Raw genomic sequence first — 19,436 nt, 5'->3', positions numbered from 1 at the left:
GGGGCCGAATGGTCTGCTGCTGTTCCTACTGCTCACACTTTTACGATTGAGTCCAATAGGGACATGAGAAGTTGTGCACTGCGAACTCTAATTGCCCCGAGATAAACCCCACAATTATAAGCGGCAGTTACTGCATCAGTTTTAAAGCAATCACCTGCTACTGATCTGTATCCACACTGTGGAAGTTACCACTGGGTGGGAAACAGTGGGGAAAAAAAAGACTAGAAGAACCAGCATAAACTGATCAGTACAATTTTAAAGGGGGCTACAGGAAGGAGCATCAAGGCTGTACGCGCACACAGGCGGGGGGAGAGGGGCAGTTAGCTGGATGGCTGGTTTGCAATGCAGAGTGACGCCAATTCCCACACCAGCTGAGGTTATCGTGAGGGTCCCTCCTTCTCAATCTCTCCCCTCGCCTGAGGCATGGTGACCCTCAGGTTAAACCACAAGTTGTGTCTTTCTATTGAGAGCAGCCCTGTGGTCCAGTAGGACTACGGTGACTACACCTTTTTTCCTAAGGAAAAACGCAAAACAAACTTCTCAACTATCTGGGAGTTGAGAATTGTCCAATTTGAGAATCCTCTGCCCAGATGGTTTGAGATGAGGCATGCAGAGGTGAGCCACAAAAGTAGAGCTGGTAGAGGTTAATTTTCCTACACAGCGATATGCTTCTGGTGTTTCCAAAAATATCCTGTTCAGTTGGGTGTCTCTAGCATAAAAGGCACGTGATATTAAACCCTGACCAACACCCTACAATCCTTTGTTTTATAAAGTTTCAGACTGTTCCAGATGGGGGCATCAGCTGTGCGCAACTACAAACAAATGAAATATAACAAATGCTTTTGTTTATTGACAGTCATTAGCCAATAAGTTTCTGTCAGACCTGCTATCATCATTCCTAGGCAAGTAAACAGTGACCACATGACCATAACTTCGAATGGGCTAGCATTCTGACAGTGTGGAATCAGGGAGAACTGTGCAAACTCCATACAAACTATCCCCCCAGAGGGTGGAATCAAACCTGGGTCCCAAGTGTCTCCAAAGATTAAAGAGCATGGGCGAGAAAGTGAGAATAGGGGACTGAGTTGGATGGTCAGAATTGTATTGAATGGGAGAACAGATTCAAAGGCTTGTCGTATGAGGAGCAGTTGAGAACCCCGGGTTTGTACTTGGAGTTTAGAACGACGAGGAGGGAATCTCACTGAAACTTAGAGTACAGAGAGGTCTGGATAAGGTGAGCATGGAGAAGATATTTTAACGACTAGGACCCAAGGGTACGGCCTCAGAGTGATGAGATGAGAAGGAATTTTAGCCAGAAGCTGGTGACTCGATGGAACGGATTGCAACAGAAGCTTGATTAGGCCAAGTCAGTCAGTGTCATGAAGACCGAGATTGATAGGTTCTTGATTAGTAAAGGGAACAAGGGTTATGGGGAGAAGGCAGGAGAATGGAATTGGAGGAGCATGTCAACCATGATCGCATGGTGGAGCAGTCTCAATGAGCTAGACAGCCTAATTCTGCTCCTATACCTTCTGGTCTAAAAAAAAAGGGCCAAATGACCTACACCTGCTCCTATTTTCTATCAAAGGCACACACACAGATTAATGGCTTAAACCTCAAAGGGGTTGGAATAGGAGGGGAACAAATCATGGTTCGGATGTGCAAAGTCTCAGGCAGAATCATCTGAAGGAGAGTGCTCAGTTCTGGGCCGTACCGCTCAGGAACGTGTCACTGATCTTTGAGTACAGATCTGCTAGAACAATACTACGCTTAGGAACAGGGAGAGGCCATGTAGCCTCTGAAGCCAATTTCACCCCCATTCAATGGGACCTTGGCCCACTTCACAAAAACTGACCAACTGAGGGTTTAAAATGAGCAAATGTTTAAGCTTCAGCTGTGGTTCACAGGAGATTTCCAAATATCCACCTCCTTTTTGCGAGGAAGTGTTTCACAACATCACTCCTGGGCAAAAGGTTTTGGTTATTCTTACAATCTCCAGTGAGTGGAAAGAGCTTCTATTTGTGCCCCATCTACATTGCTCGGTTAAATCACTCCGTGAGCTCGTAAATTCAACGTCATAAACAGGACCTTAGTTTCTACGCTTTCTCTCTCCCTCCAGGGAACTAACGTTGACAGCCAAGTTTCATTCTCACAAACCCAAACTGCATACCCTCAGAAACCCAAATTTCACACAGTCCCTAAAAAGGAGGGGGAGAGAGAGTTTGGTTTTTTTCCTACAATCTACCTAGACTGTAACTCTGGCTGTAACCTAGTGACAGGGCTAGCACTCTGGTGAGAGACTGTGCTCACGTGGCCTGCATTCCCACATGTCAAACAACAGAGGGGCAATCTGATCAGTGTGCTTGGAACATTGAAAGAACTTAAAAGGGCTAGATGTTGTTTTGTCTGGTGAGGGACACAGCATTATTCAGGCAAAAGGTGAGCAGGATTCACCATGTAATATGGCTCCCGAATCGAATCACAGAATCCGTACATTGCGGAAGCAGACCATTTGGCCCATTGAGCTCACAATGACCTTCTTGAAGAGCATCCCATCTAGACATACCTCTACCCTTGTTTATCATCCTGCATTTCTCACTGGCCGTTCCACCTAACCTGCACAACTTTGTCCAGGCATGTGCAGGTTAGGGTGGATTGGCCATGCTAATCACGTTTGGGATGCTCTTCAGAGGGTCTGTGCATACTCAATGGGCTGAATGGCCTCCTTCTCCACTTTGGAGACTCTATGTTTTGAGAAAGACTACAGTCCACATCTTCTACACCAGGGGAAGTTAACAAAGTGGAAACAAACAGTCCCTAAAGGTGGAGTGCTAGGAGCTTACAAACCCAAGGAGATGTGGACCAGGACACCTTCTCCCCCAGCCCTCTAGCTCAGGCACCCAGTGACCAACACTTTTGTCAGTAGATCACCAGATCTGTAGCGTCACTGTGAAGCTGCCTCAGACTGACCTTCAGAAGAGAAGCTTCCATTGCGCTTTTGTGACATTAGCCTCCTGCTTGACACCTGAGCTCACTGGACTGAACTGTGGCAAACCCATTGCACACACGACATTTGTGGGGAAAGAGAGAGGAATGCTTTCAGCCTGTCAGTCTGCTCTGGATTCCAAACCTGCAGCTGGGCTTGACCCACCACAAAAACCACTCTCCCCTTCTGCTCTCCATCTTCACAAGGGCCTTAAAGAGGAGAGGGAAAGGAACTCTCGGGGAATGACGCAAGGGAATCGGTGCTGGGTCCACTGCTATTTGTCATTTATATAAATAATTTCGATGTGAATACGTGAGGCGTGGTTAATACGTTTTCAGATGACTGCAAAATTGGAGGTGGAGTAGACAGTGAAGGAGGTTACCTCAGAGTACAACAGGGCCTTGATCATACAGGCCAATAGGCCAAGGAGTGGCAGATGGAGTTTAAATTTAGATAAATGTGAGGTGCTGCATCTTGGAAAGGCAAATCAGGGCAGGACTAATACAGCTTCATGGTAAGGTCTTGGGGACTGTTGCTGAACAAAGAGACCCTGGGAGGGCAGGTTCATAGATCCTTGAAAGTGGACTCACAGGGAGACAGGATGGTGAAGGTGTTCAGTACACTTTAGCCTTTATTGATCAGTGCGTTGAGTACAGGGAGTTGGGAGGGTCATGTTGGGGCTGGACAGGACATTGGTTCGGGCCACTTTTGGAATACAGCTCTCAGTTCCGGTCTCCCTGCTACAGGAAGGAGAGTGTAAAACTTGGAAGGGTTCAGGAAAGATTTACATGGATGTTGCCGGGGTTGGAGGGTTTGAGCTACAGGGAGAGGCTGAATAGGCTGGGACTATTTTCCCCTGGAGCATCAGAGGCTGAGGGGTGACCTTATAGAGGTTAAAATCATGAGGAGCATGGATAGGGCGAATGGTCAAGGTCTTTTCCCCCAGGGTGGGGGAGTCCAAAACTAGAGGGGCATAGGTTAAAGGAGAGAGGGGAAAATACTTTAAAAGGGACCTGAGGGGTAACATTTTCTGAGGTGGTGTGTGTATGGAACGAGCTGCCAGAGGATGTGGAGGAGGCTGGTACAATTACAGCATTTAAAAGGCATCTGGATGGGTATATGTATAGGAAGGTTTAGAGGGATAGGGGCCAAATGCTGGCAAATGGAACTGGATTAATTTAGGATATCGGGTCAGCAGGGATGAGTTGGATGGAATGGTCTGTTTCTGTGCTCCAAAATGAAGCAGCAGCAATGATGTTGTACACCGTGCAAACCATGGAAGCTCTCCTTTGATCTCATCTGTAAAACCAGGAGCTTGGGTCAAGACCAGTGTCAACATTGGAACAGTTAATTAGTAATAGTTACTAATATCTATTGTTGTCAATTTTTCCAATAAAGTTATTCCAATTTGTTCTTTTTTTTCTATTATTGTATTTTATCGAGAGTTTGAATAAATAGCATTTTACTTAACAATGAGTAGTTTGACCAGTCACATTGAATCTGGGACAGAGCTCATCACTTACCTTTGAAACGAGAGTGTTAGGGTACGGACTACCTTCTGGATATTTTGAGGGTGTTTCCTCTGGCCCATAAGCAGCCTTTGTAATCAAAGCAGAACCTGCTATTGCTACCCAGCTTCCTCATTGAAAAAGGGATGCATGCTATATGCCACAGCTGATGTTCCATCCTTCCCAAACTGTCTCTTTCAAGCTGAACAGAGGGATTAGTACAACTGCTCCCTCTCCCCCCTCCCCCAAAAGCATCTCCTTTGTGAAGGTAGTGCCTTACCCATTTATCAGAACTCCCAGAATACGATGGGCACGTAAACACAGGCAGGGTGACTGTGCCGACTGACAGACAAGCAACTCCCGCCAGAATCAACGATCCAATAATCTGGTCTGGCTGACATGTGACTCCAGACCCACAGCAATGGGGTTGACTCTGAACTGCCCTCTGGGCAAATAGGGATGGACAATAAATGCTGCCTGGTCAGTGACGCCCTCATCCCGTGAACGAATAAAACAGAGAGTGCTTGGACGTATGATCATTGAATGAGGACAGCACAGTAAATACAAACCTGTCGATTACTAGCTCACTTCTGCGCTGTGTCTGCTGGCATTACAGAACCCAAGTAATGCTGGAATAAACACTCTAAGTTGTGTGACTGGTATGCATCAGCACAATTTGCAAGAAACATCAACGCAATGGGTAAGCAGGATTTCTACAGGGTAAGAGGGCTGTGCCAATTGGCTGGCAAGTAGGCCCTGATTGGCAGGGATGTTGCCATGCAGAATACAGCAGTCAGATGAGTGCAATGCTTTGGGACGTTCAACTTGCCCAGTTTAATATTTCTGAAAAAAGTCATCGAACTGACATATTCTCCATGGCAACAGCTCCACCAAACAGACCCACGTCAATCCACTAGCCCTCTCCTCTCACACTTGCACGTCACCATTTCTTGCCAAATGTCCTGATGAATGCAAAGGTGAAAAGCATCGACAAAATGTCCTTTTGTTTATGCTTCTGAAAAGAAACGCTTGAGACACAGAAAAGATTCTGATTTCACACATAATCGAGTTGGGCCAATCCCACAAACTTCAGAGTCCGTTGCATTTGTTGGACAGAAGGTGAAAATGTGAGGTGGTAACAACTGGACAGGCTGTATCTTTTAGAGGCAGAGGGAGCATAATTCTCTGTCGAGCTCTGGTGAACATCCCACAGGTCCCCCTTACCCCAACCTCGGTACTGCGTCCACCCTCTCCTCCCACCCTGCACCAAGCCTTACCTGGGAACAAACTGGTTAGCTGGCCTCTTGGGTCTGTACTCTGGATGCACCATGAACAGCATGTGGGGGAAGCCTGTCCCAAAATAAGCTCCATCCGTGTGGTGATGTCGCGAGGACTTTGGTGTGTAAACGTCCATGCACTTGGGACAGTACAGCTTGACCATGGCCTCACCAGGGATATCAGACAGACCTGGTTTGGGGTGGGGGGTTGCAGCAGAAAGGGACGGACATTAGCAACAAAGTAATTGGTGGGGAATGGTGTTGTGTTTAAAAAGATGGTCAACATTAGAAGCAGGCAGAAAAAATATACTTATAAACCAAATCCTGATAATAGCCAGAGAAACCGAGTTAGTCTTTCTAGTTTGCAGATACACAAGGTGTGACAGATGGGAGTTCAGTGTTGCTAGCTCACAGAAAAATTAAAAACCAATAGGAAAATCTGAAAAGGAGACAAGGGAAGGAAACAAAGTGAGAGATGAAGGGGTGGAATAATGAAACTGAATGTGGAGGCAGAAGGCTGTAAAAAATACCTGAACATGTTTCAGCAGCAGCATTCCAACATCTGAGTATGCACTTTACACCGTTCTTGGCCCAACATGGAGATGCCCTTCACACTCTTACCAATCAAGAACCTGTCCATCTGTCATACATACCTAGTCTCCCAGCCCTCTGCAGCAATGAGCTCCAGAGGCATACCCTCTGACTGAAGAAATTCCTCCTCATTTCAGCTCTAAAGGGTCGTCCCTTCATCCTAAGGCTATGCCCCCGAGCCCTCACCTCTCCACCTCGTGGAAACATCTTCTCCATGTCCACTCTATCCAGCCCTCTCAGTATTCTGTAAGCTTCAATGAGATTCACTCTCAGCCTTGCAAACTCCATCAAGTACAGACCCAGGAGTCCTCCTATGAAGAGCCCTTCATCCCTGGGATCATTCTTGTAAACGTCCTCTGGGGCCCAAAACTGCTGGCAATACTCCAAATGCAGTCTGACCAGAGCGTTAGATAGCCTCAGAAGTATGTCTCTGCTCCTGTATTCTATCCCTCTCAAAAAGAATGCTAACATTGTGCGTCTTCCAAATTACCAATTGAGCCTGCATATTAACCTTAAGAGAATCTTGAAATAGGGCTCCCAAGTCCCCTGTTCTTCAGGATTTCCAAGGCCTTTCCCCCTCTGGAAAAAAGTCTACGTCTCCACTCTTCCTACCAAAGTACATAACCCCTCACTTTCCAACATTGTATTCCATCTGCCCACTCCACTCTCCTAGCCTGTCCAAGTCTTTCTGCATTTCCGCACATTCAATTCCAGGTCTGAGGATTTACTATGTGGCTGTTAGAGGAGCTACAGAATAAAGGAGCTGAATATTATTTGAATGGAGGAGGACTGCTGGAAGTAACAGAACAAAGGGATTTGGGAGTTTTTGATCATGAATCACAAAAAGTTGGAATGCAGGGAATAGGGACGGCAAATGGGACGTTGGACTTTATTTCAAAGGGAAAGGAGAATAAAACTCAGGAGGCTTTGCTAAAACTATACAAGGCAGTAGTCAGGCCACAGCAGGCATACTGTGGGCAGTTTTGTGCCCCGAGATAGACTGGTGTTGGAGCCAATCCACAGAAGGTTCACTTGGCTGATCACAGGGATGGAGGGACTGTCCGATGAGGACAGCTTGATTAGGGTGGGTCCGTACGGATTGGATTTAGAAAAATGAGACGCGTCCTTATTGAAACAGAGGATTCTTGGAGGATTGACGGGGTACATGTGGAGGGGTTGTTTCCCCTTGCGGGAGAGTCTATGACCAGAGGGGCATCATCTCAGAGTAAGGGGTGCCCAGAGAAGACAGACACTAGGAGGAATTTCTTCTCTCCAAGGGGAGTGGATCTGTGGAATTCTTTACCACAGTGTGCTGTCGGGACTGGGTCATTCAGTACATTCAAGGCTGAGATAGACAGGAAGGGAATCAAGGATTATGGGGAAAAGGCAGGAAAGTGAAGTTGGAACATTCTAAGTAGCTAATGTATGGATATGCAGAGACTGGATGCACACGATGGGAAAAGGGGAGATCTGCTGCAGGCGAGGGGGGACAAGTTTCAGCATAACCGAAATCTGATTATGGAGACAAATAGCTCAGAGGCAAAAAAAAAATTCCCAAAGAACAGCAGATGCTGTAAATCAGGAACAAAAACAAAGTTGCTGGAAAATTTCAGCATGTCAGGCAGCACCTGAGAGGGGGAAAACAGTTAATGTTTCAGGTCCGGTGACCCTTCCTCAGAACTGCTCTGAGGGTTACCAGACCCGAAATGTCAACTCTTTTTAGCTCAGAGGCAACATAACTATTAATTATGATTAGTCTTGCTTCAGCCAGCTGATGAATTTAGTAATTGACTTCACACCAAGTATACATGGAAAGGGAATATACATGAAGGGATAACATTGAAAACAAAATAAAACACTAAATGTTTCAGAGATAGTAGGAACTGCAGATGCTGGAGAATCCCAGATAACAAGGTGTGAAGCTGGGTGAACACAGCAGGCCAAGCAGTATCTTAGGAGCAGGAAGGCTGACGTTTCGGGCCTAGACCCTCTGAAGAAGTTGAGGCAAATGGATTGACTGTTAACAGGTAAAAATTGAAGATTATGAGAATGAGCAAGAGTAGGCAACTCAGCCCCTCGAGCCTGTTCCATGTTCAATTTGGTCATGGCTGATCTCAGCTCGGCCTCAACTCCACTTTCCTGCCCCACACTCCATATCCCTTCAACCTGTTACTAATTTAAAAAAAAAACAAACACTATCACCTTTTAAATTTACTCTGTCTCAGCATCCACCACACTCCACAGGTTCACAACCCTTTGAGAGAAGTAATTTTGAAAGTAATTCTTAAATCTGCCACTCCTTTGCCTAAAACTAAGGCTTCTCATTCTCAATTGCCCCACCAGGGAAGACATCCCCTCTAGATCTGCTCTGTCAATTCCCTTTCCCATCTTATGTGCCTCAATCAGATTTCCTCTCGTTCTTTTAAATTCCAGAGAGATAAAAATCCTCCATCTACAAAGCAGTCAGGGTTTTCAGCCCATCTCTATTCTCCCATATATTGGATTAGTACAGAGAGGGCTTAGTCCAATGATATTAGCACTATACCAGCATATTACAACAGCCAGTGGCTGAAAGACACTCTGGGGCATCCTGAGGAACTGAACATCACCAAGTGAAATGAAGGTTCACTTACCAATAGGAAGCATGGGCTGGTTCTCACAGTACACTCGAGGGCAGTAGCCAAAGTCTCCCTGCTGGTACTTCTCAAGCTGAAAGAAAGCACACCAATGCGATGAAGAGCAGCCAAATTGACAGTCAGAAGCTGCCGAGAATGCGGGGAGGGTCAATGACACATTTCCAAAAACAGAGACTTTGGTTTCCCTTTGTGAATTGGTGTGTTTGGTGGGGAGCTAAGGAATATAGGGTCAAGGCAGGAAAGACACAGGACAACCTCTTTCAGTGCTTGGGTGCTGTTGTCTTTTGTCTAATCAAAGGCATGAAAATGACATCTACATCAGGGGGGCAAGGAGTAGATGTTTAAGCGAGGATCATCTGACCCATGGTCAAAGCCTTCGTCCAGGACTGGTCAACAGTGCCCAGTTTGCTGTCCAGTTCAATTGTGAACCAGCCTTAACTGGCACACAGGCAGAAGAGAGTCAAAGAAAAGACTAATGGTTTAGATACTGGGTGCTGGTGTTAATGGGGTAAATCTGCTGTGTACTAACTGCTCACCAAGCTTCACTCTGTTCCCCTGTGTGCTCAAATCCCCCGAACAGAAAGGCCATCCTCTCTGACTTGGATTTTATACAAAGTTTGGGATTTGTAGTGGGCCAAAAAGAACATGCTGTACCAGGGAAGGGTGGGAGTTGAGGACCCTCATTTGGAGCAGGAACATGCCCGTCAGTTGGGTGACCTGTACTAAGTTGTAACTTCTACTACAATTGTTGATTGTCCGGTACAGGTTACCGGTTTATTCTGGATGTGCAAGAGAAGATTTCCTTTGGGCTTTTCCAGATCAATCTGCCTGGGATGTTACAATACACCACTGGAACAGGTGGGGCTTGAAGCTGAGTCACAGAGCCCAGAGGCAGAACACTATCACTGGGCCACACAAGTCCTCAAATTGTCTCTTCCCACCTTTATCTACAGGTTAATCTCCACACCTCCCAGTTAATGTATGAAGTGGTTGAGCTTAAAATAAAAACAGGCAATGTTTTAATTCAAAAATTCACTCATGAAATGTGCGTACTGCTGACTGGGCTCAGCATTTATTACCCCGTCACTACTTGCCCCCCGCCCCCCGCGAGAAGGTGGGGGTTGAGCTGCCTCCTTGAGCTGCTGTAGTCCATGTGCTGTGGGGTGACCCACAATGTCCCTCAGGGAGGGAATTCCGGGATTCTGACCCAGTCCAATCCAGCACGGTGATACTGCCACACAACACAGATTTGAGCGTGCGCTGAGCCTTGCTGGTGCTTCACAGTTGACTGCGTAAAGTCAGCCCCGGGATTTGGTCCTCTCTGTGCGCGGACTAATCAGAAGTGAGACTGCATGCTTGGAAAGTCCTGCGTTGATAGAACCCTCACCTCCCTCCCCCCGCAACGGTGCCTTCAACTGCCTGTTCCCAAACTCTGGAATTCCCTCCCAGTTTCCCCAGTGCCCCCTCATCCTAACTCTAAACTGTTTGCCAGCTGGAAGCAGCTTTGTGTGGGTGAACGAATAGGTTCTGTGCTCCGTGAACAAGCATTAACTGAAATGTTACCGGGCAACGGTGTGTTTCCTTTCCTGTCAAGGGCTGTGACACAAACCCACAAGTGGCTGTTTGCAATTGCTTTGATGGAATGGGACAAGCAACAGTGGAATCATCATGTCTGATTGAGGAGGTAAATCACGTTACAGGGTGGAGCACATTACACTAAACCCTACCCTTCAGGGGTGGGTGGGTGTGAGAGAGACAGACTGACACACACAGGAATGGGGCGGTGGAGGGGGGAGGGGAGGGCAGGGGGGGGGATAAAAAGAGAAAAAAAAAAGAAAAAGAAGGAGAGAAAGAAAAAAAGAAGTGACACTGAGGAGGGAAAGGAAGACCGAGGGGGGAAAAAAAAAAGAGACTGCGAGAAAAGAAGAGACGGAGGTACAGAGGGGCAGGAAGGGAACTGCAGCTAGGGGTTCACGAGTTTAAAGAGCTTCCGTGCCTGATCCAGGGTGATGTGGAAATCACCCCAAAGTGTTTCTAAAGTACATCGCTCGTACGGTCCCTAAATTATCACTGTAAACCTGAGCGTTGCTGACTGCTTCCCTTTCTTTCAATAATATGGCGAGAGGAGGGGAGGGTGCAGAAAGGGTTGTGATTGCGACCCGGGGAATCCCCGAGTCATAAAGGAGGCTGAGAATATATTGTTTTAAAAAAAGGAGAAAACAGACAGGGACAGAGTGAGACAGCAGCACGGGCTGCGACACTGAAAAGGTGCCTGACGTTTTGGGAGGGTGCAGTTTCCAGACACAAAACAAACAAAAACCTGTCCTACCACTTGAGAACACAGTGCCTTGTGGCTGCACGTGGCCTAGCAACGTTCCTGGTTGCTGATGTCAGCCAAGAGAACTCACTGTATCCGAGACAGCTGAGAGAACAGGGAAAACACCTTTATCCCTGACTCACCATGACCCTGCTCAGCTCAGACAGGTAGGGGCAAGCTCCCCAGTGTCGAGTTGCAGCAAATGCACACAAATTTGTAAACTTTGCTCCGGGGGCTCGCAGACAGGGTGTAGGCCCACTGTAGGGAATGGCTCATCCTGCTGCTGTGGTACAGGGAAACTTGATGGCAGATCACATCTGGATTACATTTCTGAAGGAGGGTCTAGTCGCAAAACATCAGCCTTCCTGATCCTCTGATGCTGCTTGGCCTGCAGAGTCCATCCAGCTCCACACCTTGTTATCCTGGATTACAGTTCTACCTGACAGAGGAGGAGACAGGCTTGTCTTGCTCCCCAGGGCAAAGGTTCACCAAACCAGCCCCCGAGGTGGTTGGGCATGTTCCTGTGACGAGTGATGGAGTAAACTGGGCTGACATTCACTATATAACACAGCATGGAGCTGGAGGCACACAGCAGGCCAGGCAGCACCAGAGGAGCAGGAAAGCTGACGTTTCGGGTCAGTGGAGTTTGGACGATAGACGGGCAATCTCACTGAAACAGACAAGATTCTGAAGGAGATTCAACAGGGCAAAGATCATGGGCTGCGTGCAGAAAAGCAGCTGATCGACCGCGATAGTACCGATTGGGGAGCCGGCTGAACCATCTCTCCCCGCTTTTAGGAGCGGTGTTGTACAAAGAATAGTCATATGGGGCGGAAACAGACCCTTTGGCCCGACTCGTCCATACCAACCACGTTTCCTGAACTGAACTAGTCCCATATCCCTCTAAAACTTTCCTATTCACGTACATGTCCAAATGTCATTTCAACATTGTAACTGTATCCACCCCAACCACTTCCTCTGGCAGTTCTTTCTACAGACGCACCACCCTCTACTTGAATACCCTGTCACCCACTCAGGGCTCCAAAGGGAGATAATTTTTTAAAAATTTACTCACAGGGCGTAGGCATCACTGGCCAGGCCCTGGTTGTCCTCGAGAACAAAGGGCAAAAGAACAGTACAGCATAGGGACAGGCCCTTCGGCCTGGGGTGCTGTGCCGAACACAACGCCAAGTGAATCTAATCCCTTCTGCCCGTCCTTGGTCCCTATCCCTCCATTGCTTGCTCATTCATGGGCCCGTCTAAAAGTAGCTTAAACACCCCTGCTGTATCTGCACCCACCACCAGCCCCTGGCAGGGTATTCCAGATTCCTACCACTCGCATGTATAAAAAGGAAACCTGCCCCTCGCAACTTTCCCCCTTCCACCTTCATGCAAGCCCTCTTGTTTTGGACAGACATTTCGACTCTGGAGGGAAAAAAAGAGATTTTGACTGCCAACACTATCTCTGCCCCTCAATTTTATAAACATCCATTGCGTCTTCCTTCAGCCTCTGCCGCTCCAGAGAAACTGAGCGGAGATTTTTTTCTAGCCTCTCCCTAGGGCCGTCGATTTACATTTAAAAACAAACTGAAAATTCGAGCAGATGTGATGACACCAGTAGCTGGTCTCAGTGGCAAAGCAGGGAATAAGTACAGCTGCCTCTTATAGAAGGCACCCCAGAAGGAACTTCTCTCAACCCTCCCTCCATCCTTGACCCACCCAATGCAGTCATTCTGGCTGGGTCAGTTTGCCAGTCTACCTCTTACAACACTTCAGCACAGTAAAGCTTCCAGCAACTCTCTACACACCAAACAAAAAAAAAACTCAAAGGATTGCGGGTGATAATGGGAACTGCAGATGCTGGAGAATCCAAGATAATAAAATGTGAGGCTGGATGAACACAGCAGGCCCAGCAGCATCTCAGGAGCACAAAAGCTGACGTTTCGGGCCTAGACCCTTCAGAAGGGTCTAGGCCCGAAACGTCAGCTTTTGTGCTCCTGAGATGCTGCTGGGCCTGCTGTGTTCATCCAGCCTCACATTTTATTATCAAAGGATTGCGGGTGCTGGAAAACAAGTGGCTGGTAAAGCCACAGTGGGTCTGGCAGCACCTGTGGAGATAAACTGGAGTTAACAACAGCCCTTCTGCAGTACATGCTGAACTGTTTCGGAGGAAAGGGTGTTTTTTTTCTCCAGGGAATTCCAGCTCGTTTCAAACACACTGAAGCTTGGCTGGTCGAGGACATTATGACAAGGCTCGCAGTGTGCTTCTGCCACCCACTGCAAAAGGGGCAGCACTGCAGGGAGACTGGGAAATTCTCCGTTGGTTTCCGACCCAATTCAGAAACAAGCTCCGTATACAACATAGGCAACGGGTACCCCCGGCCACCCCATCCAAAATATTCACCCATTCTTCTGTCTGACGTTACGGGCTTCTGAGTTTTACACGTTCCTCATGCCCCCAGCTTTAAGACTTTTCTTTTTTTCGCCTCACAGTTAAAACAATCTCTCCCCCGGCACCCGCAGGAAAGGCTGGGGGGGGGATTACGCCAACCTACCATCTGAGCAATCCCTCGGTTGGTGAGGATGTAGCGAGCGTGGATCAGTCCGTACAGCATCTCGGCAGCCTGCTCGATAAGGTCGCTTTGGTTCGGATTGTCTTCCAGCTCCTCATCTGGGTAACACAAGGATCGACAGAAACATCAAGGCCGGAGTGCATGCAATACCCTTGCAACTTCAGCAAAAGTGGTACAGGGCAGACAAACAATTACCTCTCAAAATTCAAAGCACGTGTGTGCCGGGAACAGACAAACAGCCATCAGGAAAGGCACAGCAGTGTGCAACTCTCCGTCTGCCTCAGGGGAGGCAAAGCAGGCTCTGATCAGTGGAATTTAAAAAGGAAGGCACAGATTAGCAGGGCACCGAAAACACGAGACAGTTGCTGAGAAACCGGTTAGGGAATTCTACAGGAGGCTGCCAAGGAGCAAAGTGGAACATTAGGGTGAAATTGGAAAGGTCATTCCTGAGGCTGATGCTGCACTCCTGGGCCTTAGGAAGGGCTGCTGTGGTGCAGTGTCCTTACCTCCGAACCAGGAGGCACCATCCCTGAAAAGGTGGATTCGGAAATCTGTGCTCCCAGGCTGAAAGAGTGAAGCAGCCACTCCAGGTTCAAGTGGCACAAGCGCTCTATTTCGCTGCAAACGGATATGGCCAGGAGCAGAGCCAACAGGAGGCCATGTCCTTCCCTACCCGCAAAGGACAAAAGACCAAAGGAACCAGAAAAAAAATGCCTCTTGAAAGCAGCTGCACAGCAAACATTAAAATAGGTAAACTTCAGGAATAAAAGCAAGGTGCCGCTATGAATGCACCACATCAGAAGTTGCAGAAGGAATAAAACACAGCATTAGACACCACACGCTCCCGCTCACATGGACACTGATTTAACAACATATGGAGAACATGTAGGCCATTCAGCCCCTCCACCCTGTTCCACCAGCCAGTGAGATCATGGTTGACTTGTGGCCAAACTCCAGGGGGCATTGGCAAAACAGCCACTGCAGCTGGCCCAGCAGCAGACTCTCCTCCTCCACGCTCAGTTAATCATTCAGACAATGTCATTCTCCTGGAATGTACTCAACCTCAACATTGGACAGCACAACGTGGAAAAGTCAGATACAACAGAGGGGAGAAGGAAATCGAAGGTTACAGTCAGAGAGCGAGGGGAGGCAAACGTGGGAAACATTACTACAGGAATTGTTGAACTGAACAGCCTGTTTCCACGCTGTAAAAATCTATGAAACGAAAGAGAGACCCCCAACACAACAATCAAGGTTCTGTACTTTTGAATTCCGGGTGTGTTGGGAAATGATGCTCAGGACTGCACACGAGGCTGAAATGAATTGGTTAGTTGCTGATTCGATCATGAGTCACACTCTCTCACACAGTGCACTGAAGCGCAATGTTCGGTGGCTGAAACAATAAAGTCAGTTGAGAAGAAAGCGGTTATCCACAAATACTCAACTCACTAACACAAAGCTCTCTCAACACTGGGTAGATTTGTAGCTCCACTCGACTCAGAACTCAAAAACAAAAACAAGGGTTACAAATGCTTGTAACTTTCCTCACCTAGTGTGGGATTTCATATTGGTCGTGTTTCACACAAGGTTCTTTATCAAGGGCAGTACCAGTTTGTAGAACACAGGCACAAACCACAAAGTTCTGAGGAAGGGTCACCAGGACCCAAAAGGTCAACCCTGATTTCTCTTCAGATGCCACCAGACCTGCTGAGCTTTTCCAGCAACTTCTGTTTCTGTTCCTGATTTACAGAATCCACAAATCACAAAAGGATGCTTTGTTTAATTTTTTTAAAATTACTCACTCATGGGACATGGCCAGCACTGGCCAGGCCCAGCATTTATTGCCCTGTCCCTAGTTGCCCCCCTCGAGAAGGTGAGGATGAGCAGCATTCTTGAACCGCTGCAGTCCATGTGCTGTGGGTTGACCCACAAAGTCCCTTAGGGAGGAAATTCCAGGATTCTGACCCAGTAACACTGAAGGAACGGGGATATATTTCCAAGTCAGGATGGGGAGGGGCTCGGAGGGGAACTTGCAGGGGGCTGGTGTTCCCATGTATCTGCTGCCCCTTGTCCTTCTGGATGGAAGTGGGTCGTGGGTTTGGAAGGTGCTGCCTGAGGGTCTTTGGTGAATCTCTGCAGAGCATCTTGTAGATGGTACACACTGCTGCGACTGAGCGTCAGTGGTGGGGAGGGAGTGGGATGTTTGTGGATGTGGTGCCAATAGAGCGGGGGCTGCTTTGTCCTGGATGGTGTCGAGCTCCCTGAGTGTTGTTGGGGCTGCCCCCATCCAGGGGCAAGTGGGGATACTCACCACAGGATTTCCAGCCTCTGAACAACACTTGCAGCTCCACGTATGCGGCTGGACCGGTTCAATTTCTGATCACAACTAAGTATCAGGGTGTTGGGTCAAGGCGAAAAAAAATGTGTCAGTCTCACTTGCAATTGCCTTCACAGCAGAAACTGGAGTTATCTAGCCTCAGTTCTGAGCACAAGATCTACACAGATTCTTGTACAGTCCTCAGAACAAACTGCACTGTCAAGGGCACGGGTTGGGATGCTGAGATTGATTGTCCCTTCAGACACAAGTGAACATTTAGAGAACATCTTTAAAAATGGCCTTCAGTTCTGGTTAATATTTGCTCCTGAAACATGATGAGAAACTGACTATCCGGAGCTAATCATCTAGCTGCTTTTGTGGGAGCTCGCTGCCTGCTAACTGGTTGCTACATTTCCTACCGTTCAGGAAAGTGCTTCACATTCTCACGGTCCACACAACGAGGGAACACAACCTACATTACTGGCAGCACTCACCAACAGGACAGGGAGCAGGTATCCTGCACTGACCAAGTTACGCTGTGACAGCAAGCACTGGCCATTACCCACAGGAGGCTAGTCATCCCATTAAAATCTGCTCCACCTTTCAACAGCAGATCCGACACTCCTCAATTCCACTTTCCTGCCTTCTCCCCCGCCACCATGCCCGTTCATTTCCTTTTCGGTTAAACATCTCGCTCTCTCTCGCAGCCTCAAATATACTGAATGAGCCAGCCTCAACAGCCCTCTTCGGTAAAGAATTCCACAGATTCGCACCCGAGAGACAAGAAATTCTTCCTCGTCTGTCCTCAGTGGGCGACTCCTCATTCTGAGATGATGCCTTACTGCTCCTGGACTCTTCCACGCAAAGGGAAACAATCTCAGCACATCCGTCTCATCTACTCCCCGAAGCATCCTGTCCGTCTCCTCTCCTTCTAAACTCCAACGAACAAAGGGCTAACCTACTCAACCTCTCCTCCAGACAATCCCGGGATCAGCCAAGTGAACATTCTCTAGACTGCCACCAGGACCAGCACATGACTCTTTAGGGGATACTGTTCACAGTATACTGGGTTTCATCTCACTGATTGCAGCAAAACCTCCCTCCCTGCTTTTATACTCTATTCCCTTTGAATTAAAGGCCAACTTTCCAGTTACCTTCCCCAACCCCAGCCCCCATCACCTGCTGACATTAGATACCAGTTTTTTTTGACTCACAGCCTTGAAGCATGGTTTGACTTAGCAGAGAGCAATTAGCTCAGATGTCAGCAAGACACATAATAGGAACCAAACCGTGTGGAAAAGGCTAGCTGGCCTGGCCACAAGATTAAACTGGACACCAGGGCTCAGAGCAACAGTAACCTGTGGAGTTCACAGACACGGCACAGCTTGTCACATTTGAAACTGGTGCTGAAAGCTGTGCTGTGTCCAGATGGGGTGAGGTCCTGGGCGTAGGCTGCACAAGGCCAAAAGGAAATTTGGTGGGAAAGTTTTATTCTGGCTTCAAGTGGGCACAGTTCTGCAGCACACAGGAGAGCTTGGCTCTGCCCAAGCTGTTGATCGATCTCAGACAGGAACACAGCAGCACATGTGGATTCAGTAAATGGATATACAATACACTGTAGTACTCAATACTGGGTAACGTTCGCAGCCCAGGTACAGCGCAGTGATTTGCACTACCTCCTGGTGTAATTGTTTGGTACGATTTGCCTGTGTAGCATGCAAAACAACACGATTCACTGTACCGCGGTACATGTGACAACAATAAGCCAAAAAAAAAGAGACTGTGAATATTCCCTGTGTGTGGCATACAGTTCAAATTTATGGAAGGGGCCCACCCAAAACATAACAGAGCTAAATTTCTGCTTCTTTTCAACATAAACCATTGGGTTTGACAAACCTTTCACTTGCTGGTCAAGTGCATGTGCAGGCCATTCAGCCTCTTAAGCCTGTTCTGCCATTCAGTGAGATCATGGCTGATCTGTGGGCTCATAGATGTGCCCCTGGCCCATGCCCCCGAATCCGTTTGCATAACAAAAACATATCCACTACCGTTTGTGGAAGAGAGCTCCAAACCTCTACCAGCCTCTGTGTATCAAAGTGCTTCCTAACATCTCTTTCTGATTGCTCTGACCCTCCCTCTCAGACTACTCTAGTTCTAGAATCCCCAGACCGTGGGAATAGTGTATCTACCCTGTCTTTTCCTGTTAACATCCTTAAGAATTCAATCAGATCACCCTTAACCTTCTCAATTCTACAGAAAACAGGCCTCATTTGTATAATCTCTCCTCATAACCTATCCCCTGCAGTCTAGGTACTGTGATTGTAAACGTACACAGTACTCCCCCCAAGGCCACTCTATCCTTTGTAAGGTGTTGTTGCCCACGCTTGCGCACAGCACTCCAATTGGGATCAAACCAGAGTTTTGTATAACTGCAGCAAAATGCCCATATCCTCGTGCTCCAGTGCTCTGGCCATAAACCTTTAGCCTTGGTGGTAAAAGTGTGAGACTCCTTCCCCCAGCATTTCTGCAAGAAGCGATTGGTGACTTCACCCCAACACTATCCAGGCCAGGAAGGAATTTCAGAGCTGCTTCGGAGATTGGGGTGGGGAGGCACGGATTCACACTGATGCGCCCCCCCCACCCCCGCCCAAGCTCTAACAGCTCGACTTGGAGCAGTACACAGCTGTTGAGGGACAGTCAGCCCTAACACCCACCAGCTCCAACCCGGAGAGATGTTAGAACATACCGGGCTCGAGGTCCAGAATCATATCCAAAGCTTGGCGGTAATGGGGCACCTGCTCATTCAGGCCAGTCAGATTGAACTTGTCCTGAATATAATCTTCATCAACCTAGGTTAGACAAACAAACAGAGGAGGTAAACAGAACAGGGAGTGGAAGGTCAGTCATTCACAACAACTAAACAAATAACCCAAGACCAACCCGACAGTGGGGAAGCAGGCCATTCCAGGCCACCTGCCAGGAACATCCCACCCAGAACTACACCCCGGCCCTATCCCTTGATCCCAGCATTTCCCATGGCCAATCCACCTAACCTGCATATTCCTGGACGCTATGGGGCAATTTATCACAGCCAGTTCACCCACCCTGCACACCTTTGGACCGTGGGATGAAACCCACACAGACACGGGGAGAACGTGCAAACTCCCCACAGACAGTCACCAGAGGGTGGAATCGAACCAGCGTCTCTGGTGCTGTGAAGCAGCAGAGCTA

General features: G+C 48.0%; 1 protein-coding gene across 5 annotated transcripts in view; it reads right to left on the bottom strand.

Annotated features, from left to right (window-relative positions):
* The window catches only part of csnk2b (casein kinase 2, beta polypeptide), a 65,074-nt gene that overhangs the window by 6,252 nt on the left and 39,386 nt on the right, over nucleotides 1-19,436 (bottom strand). For all 5 annotated transcript variants that reach the window (XM_048554888.2, XM_048554892.2, XM_048554887.2 and 2 more), the window contains exons 3-6: nucleotides 18,952-19,054; nucleotides 13,871-13,986; nucleotides 8,996-9,071; nucleotides 5,772-5,961 (exon numbers count right to left, since the gene is read on the bottom strand). In XM_048554888.2, the coding sequence (XP_048410845.1) occupies nucleotides 5,772-5,961; nucleotides 8,996-9,071; nucleotides 13,871-13,986; nucleotides 18,952-19,054 (485 nt within the window). The remainder of the gene's footprint in view (nucleotides 1-5,771; nucleotides 5,962-8,995; nucleotides 9,072-13,870; nucleotides 13,987-18,951; nucleotides 19,055-19,436) is intronic.

This window comes from Stegostoma tigrinum, chromosome 34 (genome assembly GCF_030684315.1).
Source record: "Stegostoma tigrinum isolate sSteTig4 chromosome 34, sSteTig4.hap1, whole genome shotgun sequence".
In the NCBI taxonomy this organism is placed as follows: Eukaryota; Metazoa; Chordata; class Chondrichthyes; order Orectolobiformes; family Stegostomatidae; genus Stegostoma; species Stegostoma tigrinum.
The sequence above is the reverse complement of the archived record's forward strand: the minus strand, read 5'-3'. Positions and strand labels throughout refer to the sequence as shown.